We start from the raw sequence: 18,317 nt of genomic DNA on the forward strand, positions 1-18,317 counted from the left end.
TGAATCGCTTTCACTGCTCCGCTGCAGCGCCACCTACAGGTGCTCACAAACCCATCGGAACGCTGCAGAACGTCAACGGGACACCGACGCATGACAGTGTCAGTGGATGTCAGTGGACTGAAACTTTCTGCTGCAAAACACAATAAAATGCCCAAAAAACTTCTAACTCCTGCATTATGCAAGTTTTTACAAACTCACCCTGACAGCATGGCTTTGAGGCTAATGCTAGCCAGCTAGCTTTCATGGCAGCATCCCCGATACCTCAGCTCAGATCTCAGTGATGCCTTGTGTCTGCTACTCTTTAAAAATGTGTTAAATAAAATCATTTTTGTTTGAAATTTTTACATTTTGCTTGGCTGTGTGTCGGGTCAAATCGGAGCCTTTTACAGGCCAATTTTTGGCCCATGGACCTTATGTTTGACAACACTGCCATAAAAAATGAAAAATGCAAACCAGTGACTCCAAAATACAACTGTCTGAACGCCACAAGAAGAAAACCTTGCACTGGCAGACTAAACTTAAAAAGCTGGTCAACAGCCAAATAACATGTATTAACCGTTTGATAGGTTTAATGAAAACACTTGAAAGGTTTTAGCCACAACTGGATCAACAGTGAAATGAACTGTTAGAGGAGACATGTTCACGTTGAGGTCGCGGTGCTACCTCTGCAGTTGAGCAGGACGTGCTGGTAGCTGGGGCTCAGCAGCGCGTCGTAGAAGCTGCACCGGGGTTTGTAAAGGGAGCAGGTCAGACATTCTTTCTGAGATGGATCCACCGAGGACACTCTGTGTGAAGAGAAAAACAAAAGAAAATCCACTTATTCGGTCAGTTGTCCAGTGTGTTAAACAGCAGGGAAGGAGAAAGCCTGTCATAAACGAGGAGTTATGATGGAAATACGTTAGAACCAGGTTGCACATTTAAAAAGAGGAAAACCTCGGATAGAGAGACCAAACCTCCATCACCTAGAGCTGCAGTGAAAGCTTGAAATAAAGACTGAAAAACTTGGATCAGTGGTGTGAATTTAGTCTCATCTTTGACTTTCTCTGACATTCGCAAATTCAATTCTGACAACCTGAGAATAGGCGATACCTCAGATAACCTCTGGGATGGATCGCACCAGGCAGATCCATCTGACAGCTTCAGGACTGGTTACTATATTCTGGGACTTGGATGAAAAACTCAACCATACTCCTTTCAGCTTTGTTTTGTGAAAATATCGACATTTTCATGATGTAAACCACACTTATTTGTACATTAGTGTGGCGTTTGAAAAATATATTTCTCTGTTGGTATAATAGGTTTTTTGAAGAAATGTAAATGTCAAAATGAGGATTATCTCATCTGAAGGCGACCCAGAGCGGTTCGTCACTGAAACAGTTTGGCTTCATAACACGGTGACGTGGTCAGACATTCATTGGTATTTAACCGTGATTTTTCTTTACAGACGTGAAGGAATCCAGGAACAGCATTCCCCACAGCGCTTGGCGGCGGCAGCAGCCTGGGCTGTTGACACCGGGCAGACTGGGTGCATGGATTCCTTACGTTGATGCCAATTTCTGAGTCTCCCATCTGCGGCCTCAGCAGAAATGAAGATTGATCAGCCCGAGTTGCGCTTTCCCAGCATGCAGCTCTCAGGTTCTGGAGCGCCAGTGTCCACTGCACCCCCGTATGGCTGTTCTTGGCTGACAGGAGTCGACGTGACATGATGGGCTGCTGCTGCAGCTCAATAATCCGGTGCTCAGACATGGCGTGGAGCTGACATGCTTTTCTGTTTGGCACCTTCATAAAGACAGACTACACCGCTTACCATCGCAGCGCTGTCAGCTCCAACCAGGTCTGGTGTTTTCCTCAGGCGATCCTCGCATCCAAACACAGTTTGCATTTGCAGAACTTCTGCCTACTCAAAGGTTTTTCAGCTGAATTCCTTCCTGACAATCAGAAATATTCCAACCCAGCAGCAGATTCAATGAGAATATATATTTTCACGAGTTCTGGGATTATTTCTGACCGGACGGAAGCTCCTGCCAAGCAGAGAATTCATCTTCTGTTGGTGTGAAAGTACAGAAACACTCAGATCTGATAGTTGATTGATTTGCCAGCATCACGCGAGCACGGTCAAACACAAATCAATTCTTCCAGCCCGGTTGTTATAGAGCGTTGGTTCTCAAACTTTTTCCATTTTGTACCACCTGAGAAAACTAGTACTCTTCAAGTCCCACCGTCATGGCTGTCTGAAGGCTTACCCTATTAGCCATGGATTTATTACTTATATATTTATTTTAAACATGATTTTCACATTTTCTTTTTTTTTAATTCAAAGTTTCGTATTATTTATATTAAACGGCAGCAAATCTGTAAAATGGGATTAAAAAAAAAAAGTGTTAAAGATCTTTGAAACACTGCTGCTATTGTGAGGAACAATTTTAATCAGTCCAGAGGTTGAATTGAATTCAGACTATTGTCACTTGAAGAGCCGTTTATATTGAGATCGTCAAAAATGCATGATGTTGGTCGGCTGTTATTTTAAACATGGTGTTTCTGAAATTCCACCGATCTGGATGGTCATGATAACCCCGCCCCCGACCCCTCGGGGCTGTGCTCTGGCCCAGCAAACTGTTGTTTTTCTCTAAGATCTAGTTTTGAGAGCCTGGAGCAAACAAAGAACCAACAATGGCGGAAAAAAAAAAAAAGATCTAAATTCCTCCAACATCTTCATAATGATGACCATGCCAAACTGTTCTTTCATGTTTGAAAGTGACTGAAGGGGAAAGCGGGACGTTACCTGTACAGGTGGCGCTGCATCGCACCTTCCTCTGAACTCAGGAAATAACTGAAAAACAAAGTCAGACTGTTCACATGGCGCTCACTTCACGGCGTCGGAGCCGAGCGGAGTCAGCGCTTACACAGAGTTTGTGCTCTCGTCGTAGCCGAGGATTTGAGAGACCTCCCAGCTTCCCGAGGTCAGGTGGCGGATGTTGACCTCTTGACCGTCTGACTGAGAAGCAGGAGACGGAAGAACGGCGTTAAAGTGCATGGAAATGACCTCAGATGCCCGAAAGAGCCTGAAAGAGCCTGAAAGAGCCTGAAAGAGCCCAACTCCTGTTGACTTTTTCACACTATCGCACTGAATTTCAATCTCCAAACTTTCTCGGCTTATTATCTCCGCAGGAACTGGAATTAATGTGACTGACTTTCCAGAGCATCTACTGTACGACGCGCTCTGTAATGTCTTCAAGTAAATGCCTTCTTAATTCTCTGCTGTTCCAGGAAATGCAGTTGGGATGTAATTTAAAATGATGAGACTTCAAAATGGAGCCATGTGAGCCGTGTGAATAATTGGAAGGCCTTCTATTTTCTTTCTTTCTTTCTTTCTTCGAGGCAGGTCAGATAGGAGAAGCAAATGAAAGAAAAGTACACAGAAATGAGGAGTTACATTAAAGCAATGTAAACTTTCTTCTTATTAAAAGTCTGGGGTGGTTTTACCTGGTTGGAGATCATTGTGATGTGGTTGAACGTCCCCTGGCCGCCGTGCTTCAGGGGCATGGTGATGAAGAAAGTCGAGCAGTCCTTGGAAAACACCGGCTCCTCATTCTGGGAAAGCAAAAAGAAAAACACACACTGCAAGAGCCAACCGGGAACAAACACAAATAGTGATTTAAACACAGGAATCAGCTGAAATGAGTGTTGCAGCTCTTTCCTTCAAGCTTTAGAAAAGAAAGCATTCTAAAAAAGGTCAAACCTAAATATCTGAATTATTGCTCTATACATGTACATAGCTGTAAAAGTTGTGACCACTGCAGATTGGTATATGCCAATTATTTAATATTAAAGTTTTCTAACTCACAGGAGAACGGTTGTGATTTTCATTGTTGTAGATTCTAATAAGAAAAGACATCAGGAAGTCTGGCATGCTATTGAAATTCATCACGAAGCAAATGTGTCTTGACAGTTGGGAGTGGGGCACAAGGTGATCGTCAAGTTTTCTTCCACATTTTCAAACTTTTACAAATTTTCAGCTTTTTCGATCAGAAAACCTGAAACTGTTGAAACCCACTTTTGTTTATTTCCATACATTGTGTGCAAGTGCTGCTCCTGGAACCACAAAGATTGTCTTTTTGAAGTAAGATTTTCCTTTTAAAAAATGCATCAGATGCAAATGAGATAGTGGCAGCAGCACAAGGGTATTGTAATTGTACACCTGGATCATTGTCTTTTGAGTTAAGGGTCCAAATCGAGCCTCTTCCAGATTGAGATTTCCTTATTACACACTTCAATATTTGCACCAACTCATCTCTTTCAGCTGTGATGCTTGTATTATTTATTATGAATTTTTTTTTCTTTTTGCCTTTTTTTGAGGATTTTGCTGCACATGCTATTGAACTGTTGCAGGATTTTTGGCTTCTTTGCATTTCATTTTGGTGTTTTCTAATGGTTCAAGCTGTTTTGACTATTTTATTGACTGGTATTTTTATGTTTTTATCTTTTATTTCCACTTCTAATAGATTTGGTCATTGTTGTCCCATTTTCTAGTTTCTAGTTTCATCGTTATTTTAGGTTGTTTTTCCTTTAAGTTCCATTTTAAGTCAAGAGTTTTTTTTTTTTTTTTTTAATGACAAACAGCTGAATGTGCAAACAAAGACACCTTGAAGTAGTTGTTAACTAACTCCTAACCATGTACGTATATTAAAAATAACTGACCATATTGTGTCTCTGGCATTGATTCCATGTGTGAAAATGGATATTATCCAGAAATGTTCTGTTTCACTCCTGTAATTGGTTTGAAAGGTCTTAAACTTGAGAGACAAGATGAAAAGTGAAGAACGCACCTGTCGATCCAGCCACTTCTCCGACGTCAACACATGTTTCTGTATTAGAAAGACTGAGTCAGGGTCATCGCTCCACGCGTTCACAGTGAATCCTTGAGGAGGAAATCATCCTCTCACCTTCACGCAGGAGCCGAGCGTCACGTCGCACAGCGACAGAATTGACACGTTCTGGGCTCGGTTTACCCAACGCACGCTCAGCTTGTCGTGCGTCACCCATTTCACCATGGTGATGTAGAACGGACTGGGGAGGGCAGAGACAGCCGCTAATGAGCAGATGTGAGGGGGGGGCTGACTCGGTGAAGAGCCGCCTCCTCTTCTTACCTCCTCTCGAAGCTGTCTGGAGGTCGGAGCTCCGTCGTGAGGGAGCTGCCGTCCAGGGTGACCACGTAGAGTCGGGCGGCGGGATTGGTTTGGCCCATCTGCATTGAAGACAGCACAAATCCACGACTGCATTCACAGGCCTAATCAAATCTATCCAGGATGCAATGCATGTCGTCCCGGAATAACAATGAGCACGGCGCAACACAGACATTCTTTTTTTTTTTTTTCCATTTTTATATGCTTTTATTGTGAACGCTGCCAGGATGACTAGAGCAGAGAATATAATGAGAATGTGAAAGAGGCAGACAACGAACTCGGTTTCTATACAGCGTGCAAGCCCTTGGGCAAATCGGTTTTCTTTTGCTGAAGCTCCGATCAAAAATAGAACTCATTAGTCTACATGGCAAGAAAAATTTCTTCCCGAGTCTGAGCATACGTTTCCTTTTTATTACCAATTGTTCACAACTTCTCCAGTGCTTCACTATTTGCTCATATATGGCAGAATAACCGATTCTTTCAATATTGGTTATGAGTTTCTGCCGTTTCTAACCCGAGGACACGTTCTGCCTGGTGGAGCAGCAAAGATGAGAGAAAGAAGAATAAAATAGCTTAAAGAGCTGGCATTTATGGGGGAGGCTCCTGCTTTCATGTGTTACCGCACGCAGGGTTAATACCGGCTCCGACAGTTAGATGACATGAATACTACAGTCAAATGTTAGCTCAGAGACAAATAAAAAAGATATGCAGCTATTATGTAGAGGATGAACTAAGGTGATGGTGTTTAGGTTAACTCAGTGGTTCCCAGTCTATTTCTCAGAGTTTCCCCTCGATTGAATATTAGAAAAGCTGCAGATTCCTTCTCAAATATCTCATTCAAGAAAACATTTCAATGAAGTCGAATGCTTGTAGACACACCAACTCTACTGGAAATCCTTCTAAATATAAGCAGCTCCTCTGCTCTACATTCAATGTTGTATAGTTTTTCTTTGAGATATTAGAAGATATACGGCGACACTTCCCTCAATGTGCTCTGGAAGAGACGTGATGAGGCTTCGGGCATCATTATAGGGATATTGACAATATTTACTGTGGATGGCTTTATGTTGCTGTGGTTCGGGCGTCTCTTTGGGCAGCAGCCTGGGCTCCTTTAGGTGGAGGTTTTCCCTGCATGGCTAACTGGGACGAGGCCCAGTGGTCTGTCCAGGACTCACTTTGAAGCTGTTTTATGACTCACAGGGAGGCAACAGAGTTCCCTCAGAAATCCTCAGAGAAGTCGCATTCAGCAGCCTCGGTTGACCATGATTGGTTCACAGAAGTAAAACACATGCTCAGACAGGCTCCGACTGAGATTGAAACAGGTGGGTGTTTTCAGGACCGGTGGTTGATTTCTCAGCAGAAAGCTCTCAGGGAGCAGCTATGTGTCACCAGGGTTGTGTTTTAGGAATCCAGCCTGAGAGAAAACCTGTCAAATTCTGCTCTGCACATCTTCAGCTCTGATGCTGCTATTCTCAAATGTCTATGTTAGTGTTGGCCAGAACGAGCTTGTCCGAGTGGGCTGCAGTGGAAACAGTGTCACGGTCAAAAGGAATGAGGAGGTAATTACCTCCCTCCTTCATTTACTCCCACAGTATTACATCCCTGACCCTACTCAAGGATGTGAGACACACACTGTGTGTCTGGGCGTGCAGTTTTTATGCAGTGTATGGCTAAAGCCAGGATCAAATGCAGTGCCTCATTAATTAGATCTCTTGCGATGAATCACCATCCACCGCCGGGCTTGGACCAACAAATGAGGCTGCCTTTCACCTCTTGACCCCCATTCCAGCAGGTTTTCACAGCTTGCCTTTTTCCGTCGAGACGGCATTCGATACGCTAAACAGCCACATCAAAGAATGAGAGGTGCATTACGTTGCCTTACTGGAGCGTATCGCAGCCCCTCCCCGCGCCACGGATCCCTACAACCACTCCTCTTGAAAGGAAACATGCCAGCGTTTACATGAATTAAACAATATAAGGATTCGCTAACCTTCACGGTTGGGCCTCAGCAGAGAGCAGCAGTTGTATAATTCATAATAGTTTGATACATGAAACGGCTACACAAGGTGTGCTTCTTGTGGTACGCTGGGAAATAAATGGCTGCAGGGACACGAAACGATGTGGCAATTAAAGTGCAATTTGGCCACTCTTTATTTTTGATGGATATCTTTTTGAAACGGACAGAGGAAATAAAGCTGTTTTTTAATAACTGAATCGACACGCTGAATTGTGACTCACACTGCATGAGCCAAGCAGTGGATCAAAATACTAATCAGTTCACTACACGCTTGGTGTTGTCTTTTCTTATCATGGCGTTTGACCGAAAAACAAGTGAACAGGGTGAAGCAGCTGTTCCATCAGGGCAGCGGACCACCTGAAAGTTGTATGTGTATCATGTGTCGGGGGCGGCTGACCTTTGGGTAGGAGTACTCCCTGCCCCTGGGGTACAGAGAGCCCGTGAAGCGGGGCAGAAGCATGGTGGGGACCAGCGAGTCGTTGATGGTGAGGTAGGCCAGCCGAGAGCCGTCGGGTGACCACCAGTGAGCTGCTTGAGTGTGCAACACCTCCTCTGCAAAACCGGAGAAACAAGAGAACTGAGAACATCTGATCTGCAGCCGCTCCAGCTGATTGATACTCAACAAATGTCGACTGAACTGATATATGTTACAGTGAAAAAGACCATTTACGGGATTCAGGAATGTTTATCGTTCCAAAAACAAATTCAAATCCATAAAGTAGCTATATAAGAAAGTGGTGTGTTGTTGTGAAGCCTGCACAGGTCAGTAGATAACACAGACGGGGTTATGAGACACTCCGGGTGTTTGGAGACTTGAGAAAATACTTTTTCTTTCGCTTTCACAGAAGCTTCCTTTTACGTCCGGAGTATTAGCAGACCTATTTTTGCTGTTTTCAACAACAAAGAGGCTCCTTTATCTAATCGCTGTTTACTGCACAGTATGAGGGAGCACATGTCCTTCTTCAAATAATTATATTTAGTACGATTGGATAAAGGAACAGTGGACAGAAAAATGGCTTATTGTCATTTGAATGAAAAGTGCTCTCCTTGAGTTTCTGGCTCAGCCTTCAGTAAGATGAAGAAACAGGGTTACATTCCCAGGTGCCCAAGAGGCATTGCATTATCTATGGTTTAAAGAAATGATAAAGATTTTTCTTTAGGTTGTGCATGTCTTTTACAGCAGTACTTTTCTGAGGAACGCTGTGACCCTAACGGAGTCTCTTGATGGATTTCTGCATTGCTCAGACAGACGCAAGGCTTTTAAACCTTTAAAAGTGTGATGGCACTTACAGTTTGACTTCCAGTTTTACAAGAACATTTAATGGAAATTTGAGAGCAACAGTTAGTGGATTTTATGAAAGCTGTCCGTACTTTCGTCATTACTTGAGGGCACAGCAAAGACTCGTGTATCATGTCCACAGGGAAAAAGAAAAAAAAAGACATTTTTGAATAAAAAGGAAGTCAAACAAAGGGAAGGGGGCCCAGTCGTTAGCCTTGCGGCACTCCAAAGCAAAGACCTGTCACATTTGAGTTCTTTAAATCAGACGCATTGATCAACCCAGAAGCTCCTCTCTCTTACCCTCGTAGAGCCAATCTGCAATGCCATTGAAGACGAGGCCCTCCTGTCCCGAGGACGTGAGCCTCCAGGAGCTGCTCTGAACGTCTGTCTGGTAGTAGATGTTGTTCTCAAAGATGTACAGCTGTGGATTGGGAAACAAAAAGACCGTGGAAGCTGTTTTTACTGTCAAACACTGAGGAGACAATTCAACAGAAGGAACATGTCGACCGAAGGGGGCAAATTGTTCAGTTTTACACTGGAAATCACAAATTAGGTATAAATGAAAAACTTGGATGCTATTTGGTGAAGCTGTTTGGGTCATTTTTTTTATAGTTATGAAGCTTTAGCTGGACAGGTAGCACTACTATTGGCTCATCTCCAGTTGTACCACACAGAAGCTGCGAGAGCTCAAGAGTAATCAAAACTACTTTGACCCCAACAGGTTCCTCCAGGTTCAGGTAGAAACACCCAGGAGGACCAGATAAAAAATGCTTTATTGCTTTCCTGTTCTGCACTGGGGAGCATAATGACATGATTATTCAGTGCGTAACGCTCTGCGTGACATTACTCACTCGTAGAACTTCAGCTGCCCGACAACACGTCTTCGAGCAACAGCTTGATTAGCAAAGCTGCTGCTGTTGCTCTTTAAATGAATGGTTTAGTTTCAGGGCGCGTCGGCCTTATTCACTTCTCCTTTGATCAGCGCTCAGCTCGGAGCAGAAAGGCCTCTGTGAGCAGCATGAATTATACATAAACAATATTGCGTAAGACGCTGAGTTAAACATTGATTTGCACCTTTGTGAATGCAGCGAGGCTCCTCCACTGAAAATGGAGCTCGCTGTGGTTGAAGCTGCATTTCCATTTCTTATTATGAGCAGTTCTTTTTGGTGATTATGTTTCTCATTGATTGCTTCATTGTTTGCTTGATGAAATGGCAGGAAATGGTGAAAACAGGGTTCAGTGTAATTTCCAGAGCCTCCCGGTTACGTGTGGGTTCATTCAACACACGAACATTAATACAGAAACAGAACAAACAGCCGAGCGCCAATGCAGAAACTGATAATGTCTTCCATTTTTGTTTGGGAAAATCTCGGTCATTTATCAGAATTACAGCTTTTTCCATTTTTCTTGCATGTGTCATACTGTAGAGCCATGTTTTAAAATGCATGATTGTATGAAATATCCTCCATCTTCATTCATGAGATCAGAACAATCTAACTTCGATCTATTTATCATTTTGCGCGTCATGTAATCTGTGAATCCTGACACTCCGTGGCTGCATCCGGATTATTATGCATTGACTTTCATATCCAGAGGCAGGTGGCTGTCGCGAATACTTCGTCTGTTTTTTGGGAGGGAGAGTAACGGTGATATTTATAAGACAGGAAGAGGTATGAGCTGAAGTTATTGCATCTTGATGAAAAGAAGCATAATTGCAAGATTGGTTTCTGTCACAGGCAGAGTGAGTCAAGCCTGAAAGAGTAATAAACTGTGGTGCGTTACATTCGAGCAGCACGTCTGCTTGAGTAAAAAATAATACTCCAGAGTTAATTGCTTTGAACAATAGATTCATGTCCAACTTTGTTTTATGACGTTTTATTGAAGTCTGTGAACTACTCACCAGCTGCTGACCTCGAACGCCCCACGAGGCAAACTGGAGGACGGAGTCGGACACTTCTGGAGGGTTGAGCTCCCGCACCTCCCTGGAAAACACAGCATTCGCACAGTGTTCGTCCTAGAACCCAGAACTAGAACCTGCAATGAGCTGTCGTGTAAAAGCAGGAGAGTGTTTTTTTTCTTTTAAACTTGAGCTGAAGAAGCAGGAGAATTCGGTGATTCAGAGCTGAAGATTAGCAGCTACACCTTTCTCACTTCACAGCGGATACAGAATGAGGAAGGAGGTGATCATCTGCTGCCAGTTCTATGTCAGTACAACATTATGAAGCACAATTTAAACTCATTTACTCACCTTGTGTACAAGTTGTAGATCAAATATGATGCCAAATAGGAATGCTTGTAGACCTACACACACACAAAAAAAAGGAACAATGCTTTTTAGAGGAATACATCAGGATTTTGATTTTAGATGCAAATTTCAGTTTATGCAAACAAATTGAGCATATTTCTAAAGTTTGGGTTTGTCTTTTCCTTACATTTTCTGCAAAATATGGATGGATCACTTTTTTTTTTTGACTAAACTGATCCCTGAAACTAAGGTATGTGTCATATTTTATATTCAACATATGTTCTTATCTAGCTGACCCTCGCGGGCCCTGAGGTCCTCTGGCAGCGGCCTATTGTGTGTTCCTAAAGCTAGAACCAAAACCCATGGTGAAGCGGCTTTTAGCCACTACGGCCCCCGCCTGTGGAACAGCCTGCCAGAGAACCTCAGGACCGCAGAGACTGTTGATAGTTTTAAAGGGAGGTTGAAAACACACCTTTTTAATCTGGCTTTTAATTGACCTTTTATACTTCTTATCTCCATCATTTTTATTTTTGGTCATTTTAATTTTTAATATATTTATCCTATTTATTCATTCTATTTTTACTATGTACTTTTAATTTATTTTATTTTCTATTTTATAATCTTATCTTACTTTTTAATTTTTTTTTGTTTTTTGTTTTTTAGCTTTGTATCATGTCTTTTTAACATCTGTTTAACTCCAGTGTTTCCTCAGGGGGGTCCTTCACACCGGGAGTTGGTCCCGGTCCTCTGCTGGGGTCGCTGCGCTCGAGTCCTCTGGTCCTGGCTGGCCTGGGGTCTCCACACCTTGGTGTGCGGGATCCCGTTGGTCTGACGGGGTCGGGGGTTGAGCGCTGGTGCCCCAGTACTAATGACCTTCGCCTTCTCCTGGTGTGAACGGCCCCACTGGTAGTGTTTTCCCATGATGCTTAGTGCCATGCCATGTCTCCTCTGCCTTGCTATGGGCATAAATTGAGCGTGTGTGTGTGTGTGTGTGTGTGTGTGTGTGTATGTTTGTGTGTTTGTGTGTATGTGCGTGTACGTGTGCGTGTGGTGTACACTTATTGATGGTGCGGCTTTTATTCTTTTTTTTTTTTTTTTTTTTACTGTTAAGCACTTTGCGTTGTTTTTATTATCATGAAAAGTGCTGTACAAATAAATAAAGTTTGAAGTTTGAAGTTCAAATAAACTAGCTCAAATAAGCAGTGTGAAAACGCTTCGGTCAACCTACAGCAAAGATCTCAAGACTGAAGAAACATTTTCCAGCCATCGATTCCTACCAGGCTTTTGTTGGAGAAATTATTGACACTGCTTTGACTTTGTCTCTGCATCACTTAGTGGAGTAAATATCTTGTACGATGCCAATTCTAATATCAATGAAGCTTTTGTGTGTGTGTGTGTGTGTGTGTGTGTGTGTGTGTGTGTGTGTGTGTGTGTGTGTGTGTGTGTGTGTGCGTGTGCATGTGTGTGTTTTCTGTTTTGGGTGATTTGCACGGTCTTTGTCACTTGTGATCATTCACACTTTTCTTATTTTAGATTCTACTTTTTGAATTTGCAGAGCACGAATGCACAGTGCACAGAAACATAGTCTACCTCAGTGCAGTCTGTTTTTTTTCCACATACATTATTCATTTTAATATTAAGATAATGATGATTTTGTGACATATCACACAGCCTGCATTCAATCCCGGGTCACTGAGGTTAGCGGCGGATGACGGGGAGCCAGTCCACCACAGGGCAAATGCAGACTCATACTATACACTCACATTCACACATATTCATATAGTTAGAAATAAGCCTGGTGTGCATGTTTTTGAACTGTACAAGGAAACTCAGAGGGAGAACACGCAAACTACACAGTGAAAAGCTGTTGTTATTGTCCATGTGTTGAGCATGTGCAGAAGGACTGTTTGCTGTGGCTGTGGTTGTCGTGTAAACGGACCCCAAAGTTTAATTTTTTCGCTTGATAATGTTGTTGTGTGATTGCGGCTTTAATTTATTGATGCTGGGAAAGCGAAACGATCGCAGAGTGGGGGATGAGAGGGTCCACCTGCTTCACCGCCGAGCAACAGCTCTGCAGCCACGTGCTGCGTTTCCCAGCTGTGGGTCCAGCGAGGAGCGGCCCGAAGCGTTCGAGGCGCCGACGAGACGTCTGAGAGCGCCGTGACGGCAGCAGCTGGAGAACCACTTGGAGCGACAGTCAGCGGACCCTGAGCTCACCCTGCCGACCGCTGCCAGGCGGCCCCCGTGGGACGGCGTGGAGGAGTGAGGGTGGTGAAGTGCTGCAGCGGCGCATGCTGGAAATAATTCAATTCACCATCTGGTTCCCTGTGGTTTCAGCAGAGCACAAATGGGAGCCTGCACCATCGACCCGGATTGCTGATCTAAAAATAGCCCTGGTGAGGATTTTATCTCATAAATAAATGAAGCTTAGGACTGTGGGTGGACCAAAATGCCACAAGTGGTCAGTGAGGGATTCTAATACCACCACAAACAGCCCACATGCGCCGTTCACCCAGCACACAGGATCTCATCTCTGGCCAATTAAAAGAAACCTCATTAAAGCCTCTGACCAGCTCCAGTCCGAAATGTTGTCATCTCTCTTCTCACTGTTATTTTTAACATTAGATGTATAAATGGAATTAAACTGGAGCAGGAATTCCTTCACTGTGAACATTAGCTGATGTTTTTTTTAAAGCTTTGGTTGCATAATTTTCCTTGTAAATAATTTTTGGCGGGTTTTTCCTGTGTGTTTTGAGACGAGCAGTGAGGACCCGCTCAGCGCTCTGTGTCTCAGCACCGTAATGATCTGCAGCATTAGGATAACAATGTTACAGTAAGCACGCCCCAGAGCTGGAAGATAAATGCCGCCGCGCTGCCTCATTCCCTTCAGTAAAAGCTCAGCAGTGCAAAGTCTGCGTGACTGATCAACTCAACGTGCTGCCTCCGCTCGCTGTACTCCCCTCTTCTCGGTGGAAAACACTCCAATAAGGCGAAAATTGAAAGCGTATTGCAACTTGACTCCTTGAAAACAGCGCATCATTCAGCGAGCGGCCTTCATAATTGACAGCTCGGTGATGACGCTTGATCAGGCTGTCAGCCGCTGGTGACGCGCGAGACAGGAGGAGGTTTGGAGAGGCTGCAGAAGAATGTGTTTGATAGTGATGTGCGGTGGTGAAGCAGGCAGGGCAAAATTACATGTTTTTATTTTTATTATGGAACACTTTGCTCCGTACATTTGCTCCAACTATAAAGTAGATTCCGGTGCTTCTCTCCTGGTGGATATTCAGATGTTGTAATGGCAGTGTGGGCCTGAAAAGGCTTGAGAGGGGAGGTTTGAAACATGCCTCCACCTCTATGTAGCATGGTGGTGGCAGCATCATGCTGCCTGACTTCTCAACATCCTTTTAGCATCCTGGCAGTGTGTATTCAAGCTCCGCATTAAGCCTTTATACCTTTAACTATGTTGACGTCATATATTTTGTACTGTAAAGCACTTTGGCTGGCAATCGACATTTTCAAATGAGCTGTATAAATAAAATTGCCATTGACAACTAAGTAATAGGGCAAAATAGCTCTGCTTTTCTTTTTTTAAAATTTAACTACTTTTGCTGAAGTGACACTGTTTTCTCCAGTAATGCTGGAGAAGAATTTAATTCAGGAAACATTCAGGTGAGAGCTGAGGAGAAACTTGAATTTTAAGCCTCCTTTCTGACTCAATCACCCAAATGGACGACGATCAGGTGTTTGAATAGATTATTAAGACACACTGGTCCCAAATGTGATTTAGCAGGATCCCTTCTTTATTTGTCTTCTTGTGGGTAAGTCTAAGGACAGATGGTCAAGACAGATTCAGGGAGTTCTGTCATTGCTTCATTACACGGTTGGTGGTTAAATTTCCCTTTCCATCAGAGTAAAACTCTTTGTGACTCATGCAATTACTGTCCACAAAAAAAAACGAAATGCATTCAGCGCATTCAGTCACGTCTTCACACTGAATTGTTGCTTCTTGTGAATTTCTGGTTCCGCTAATAAACAGAAGATGAAGAAATGCTCAGAAGAGGATTTCAGAGTGCTTTTGCTGATATAATGGGCACTTCTATAAATTCCACTCAAACCTTGAGCACAGAAAAAAAAAACACTTTATACACTGATGTTGTGAGTGCCTGTTAGTTTCAGGAAATGGGGCCACTGCAGTTTGTGAAACAAAATAAGATTAAAGATTAGGATGTGCTGGAATGATAATTGTGTGACTATGTAATTGGTAAAATCATGTGAGGACTCACGTATGGATGAATAGAACTGATTTACAATAATGGCACCATGAAACAAGTATGAGGACATTTGTGACATTGGATAAAGACTCATTAATTATCGAAAAAAAATGTATTGGTTCGATAATGAATACATATTTAATACATATTTTAAGATAATTTCGATAATTAATACATATTTTTGCCATTATTCGTTGTTTTCAGCTCTATTTTAACATTTTTTTTCAGTGGTTGAATGGATAGGAAGACACTTCAGTCCTTTTAGTTTATGATTGAAGGGTATATCTAAGATCCACTCTGTGGAATCAGATGACTGATTCTATTTTTTGAAACCATTGTGTGATTAATATGACTGCAAATGAAAGCATCAGTATGTAACCAGAGATGGTGAAAAGCTGTTTATGTGTTTATTATGTGTAATAAATGTCAATGCAGACGCGCAGGTTTCTGACTTGTTGTGATGTAATGTGCGTAATTTTAACAGGCGTTTCTCTTTCTTAGCCTCAGGACTAATCCTCAATGTTTTTCTGGTTCAGCTGTAAAACGTTCCATCCAGGATAAAGTTCAAATAAAGGTCAATTTGCCCTTTTGTCATCAGGAAACAAGGGAATGTACCGCTGTGTGTCATCTGTTGAAGTGTGACAGTTGATGACAGATGAAACTTCCAAATGGGATATAAAATAACTGATATTCTATACATGCCAACAGGCTAAAAAAATGTTTTTCATTGAAAAACTCATTCAACTGAAGCAAATTACTAAATTGAGCATAATGTGGCAATGGAGCGTGTCTAACCTATAGGGATGAAAACAGTTGTTGTTGTGAGCTGTTTTAATAAGTTTTTATGTGATTGTATTTTTAAGATAAAAAACACAATGACATGAAAACTTCATATTGATATCTTGCATTGCCAGTGTTCTGGGACTTTAAATACCTTCAAAAAGTTGCCATTGTTGTTGTTGCAAAGAAAAGAAACTACGTACTTGGCAAAATACCTTTTGATTGACTTTGATTGGTCTGTTTTTGTATTGCGTTGCTGTATAGTAGACGTGTTCTGACACAAAACTGGGATTAAGGCGAAGTCAACAGAAGAGAAATCACCAACCGCCACCAGCCGGGGAGAGAGCGGCACACGATAACAAAGAGGCATTGACGTATGGAGAGGTTTGACGCAGCAGTATGGACAGACAGCGTGATGATGATAAATTCATGAGACAACTGGAGACAGCGGTGCAGAGGCACGCCATCACTCTCCATATCTCATCTGTCACTCTGATGATGAACACATCGACTCGGTCCATCTCAGGGGGAGATCGCACCTCTGAAGCGCTGCTGTGTCAATCCTATCAAGAACACAGAGCTCATTATCAAGCCCACTTAGTTCTCCGAATCGCTGAAACGAAAAGTGGGAAAAGACCCAGAGTGGCATTTTCAACGAGCAGCTTCCTCACGGCTGGACGCTGGAACATCGTGAGTTTTCTGGCACGACAAATGGACACAATTTCATTTTTAATGAAATCTAAAACTTCAATATTACAGCATCGCATCCATCTACTTATGAGGAAGCATGAGGGATTGTGGGTAGAAAATCAGGTGGCATGGGGGGGCTCAGGTGCAAAACACTGAGCTCTGCTCTAATATATTCCTCAGTATTGTTTCAGCTGGCGTCGCTATGAGCTGCTCTCCAGAGCTCGAGTGAGCAAACCTTGAATTATGGATTAGCTTGTGAAGATCAACCTGTCAGTGGAAATTTTCCACATTAATGATCATTTCAAACCAGGATAATCTCCTTAACAAACATATCAAAACATTCATCTGCATTGATTTCAGGATTAATCTAGAGAATGAGAAAATAGCGGATATTTGAGCGTGTAATTAATGCAGTAAATGATTGCTGTGTGATCACTTGGAATGTGCTAAGTGGTTGGTAAACTGAGGAGTGAAGCGCAGTCTGTGTGTTTGTATAAGCAGGAGAAGACAATGCAAGTGGAGATGAAGCGGTGAAATTATGCCAAATGAAATTGGTTGTTATTGTGGAGTCATTAATTACTGAATGGGTGGTTTTCTTTCTGTGGTTTGGTGAATTATCTGTGGCAATGCAGCATAAAGGGAAGAAGGTTCTGTTTATGTTTTCAAATAAAAACAGAAAACTTTTGAACGACGGCGGTGCTGAGATCCAAGATGTTAATGATGATGATGATGATGATGATGATGATGATGGAGAAGATGAGGATTATGCATTGTGCGGCCTACTCTCAGGAGGAATGGTTGGTGCTGACAGTGAAAGACACGAGGGGGTCTCATGCTGGTTTCCTCACCTTGAAGTGATCTCCTCGCCGTACCGACTCTCTGCCTTCGACGGCTCTGACAGTTTGGCACATCGTGCTGAGGCCGCATATTGTATATTCAGTTTCTGTGTGACTGTAGAAATGTTTGCCTTTTCAAACTGAGCTGTCTCTGCTGACTCACTGGAACATCTCTGAATGGGTGAATATTTCCCGCATCTGACTGACTGATAAAAACAAGAGACATGAACTTTTAAATCAGTGATCCAATTTGGAGGTCATTAAATGCTCTCTACCACCTCGTCTTGTTCAGCTGTGCTTCCAAGGTCTAGCTTGTATTTCCTCAGGCAAATAAATCCTGACCAAAGGTAGCAGATGGTGGTCACCAGGAGTAATGGATGCCTCCCCAGAGCAAATGCAAGACGGCTCAGGCTTTGTTCTGCACTCATGCCAAAATGAGGAGTAGTGTTGCATTAGAAAGGAACCTTCAACCACAATCCTGTGGTGTAGCAGCTACACAGTGTCCACAGCCTGGAAAAGCAAGGTCAAAAGTCATCGTTGTGTACTAGCTGCTGGTAGGAAACTGATCACATCGGTTTCTCTGACATCATGAATTTGTTTGAACTGCATTAAGATGAGGACATCACTGAAGTTGTTGAAAAAAAAAAGTCCATCAGCTGCATTGGTAGTAAACTGGTATGATCAGGCAGCAAATCCAAACATGCTACTGATGAACGCAATGTTGTTGCAGTTTACACAACAACAAAGTGAAAACAGGAAACTTCTGTTGTGTTTGGTTTGTCCGTTAGCACAACAATGGTACTCTGAGTCACTGAAAATGCAACTTTATGAAAATGCTGCTTCTGTGCAGCCGCACCGTGGCCGTAGTGAGTAGTTCTTCTGCACACGCTCAGTATATCGACAACAACATTTTCCAAAACAGTGCCATGACTCCCAGTCCATATTCCCCTGGTCCAACATACCAATGTCTGTTTACTCACCGACATTTGTCATTTTATGTTTGTAGCACATTGGGT

The 18,317-nt window shown here is 42.8% G+C and overlaps 1 protein-coding gene across 1 annotated transcript in view; it reads right to left on the bottom strand.

Annotated features, from left to right (window-relative positions):
* LOC115403651 (inactive dipeptidyl peptidase 10) overlaps positions 1-18,317 on the bottom strand; it is a 156,560-nt gene that overhangs the window by 8,787 nt on the left and 129,456 nt on the right. The window contains exons 6-16 of the mRNA XM_030112626.1: positions 10,728-10,780; positions 10,380-10,461; positions 8,780-8,900; positions 7,598-7,752; positions 5,148-5,245; positions 4,944-5,067; positions 4,827-4,865; positions 3,484-3,591; positions 2,904-2,995; positions 2,783-2,830; positions 664-785 (exon numbers count right to left, since the gene is read on the bottom strand). Of these exons, the coding sequence (XP_029968486.1) occupies positions 664-785; positions 2,783-2,830; positions 2,904-2,995; positions 3,484-3,591; positions 4,827-4,865; positions 4,944-5,067; positions 5,148-5,245; positions 7,598-7,752; positions 8,780-8,900; positions 10,380-10,461; positions 10,728-10,780 (1,042 nt within the window). The remainder of the gene's footprint in view (positions 1-663; positions 786-2,782; positions 2,831-2,903; positions 2,996-3,483; positions 3,592-4,826; positions 4,866-4,943; positions 5,068-5,147; positions 5,246-7,597; positions 7,753-8,779; positions 8,901-10,379; positions 10,462-10,727; positions 10,781-18,317) is intronic.

Source organism: Salarias fasciatus, chromosome 16, assembly GCF_902148845.1.
Source record: "Salarias fasciatus chromosome 16, fSalaFa1.1, whole genome shotgun sequence".
Taxonomy (NCBI): Eukaryota; Metazoa; Chordata; class Actinopteri; order Blenniiformes; family Blenniidae; genus Salarias; species Salarias fasciatus.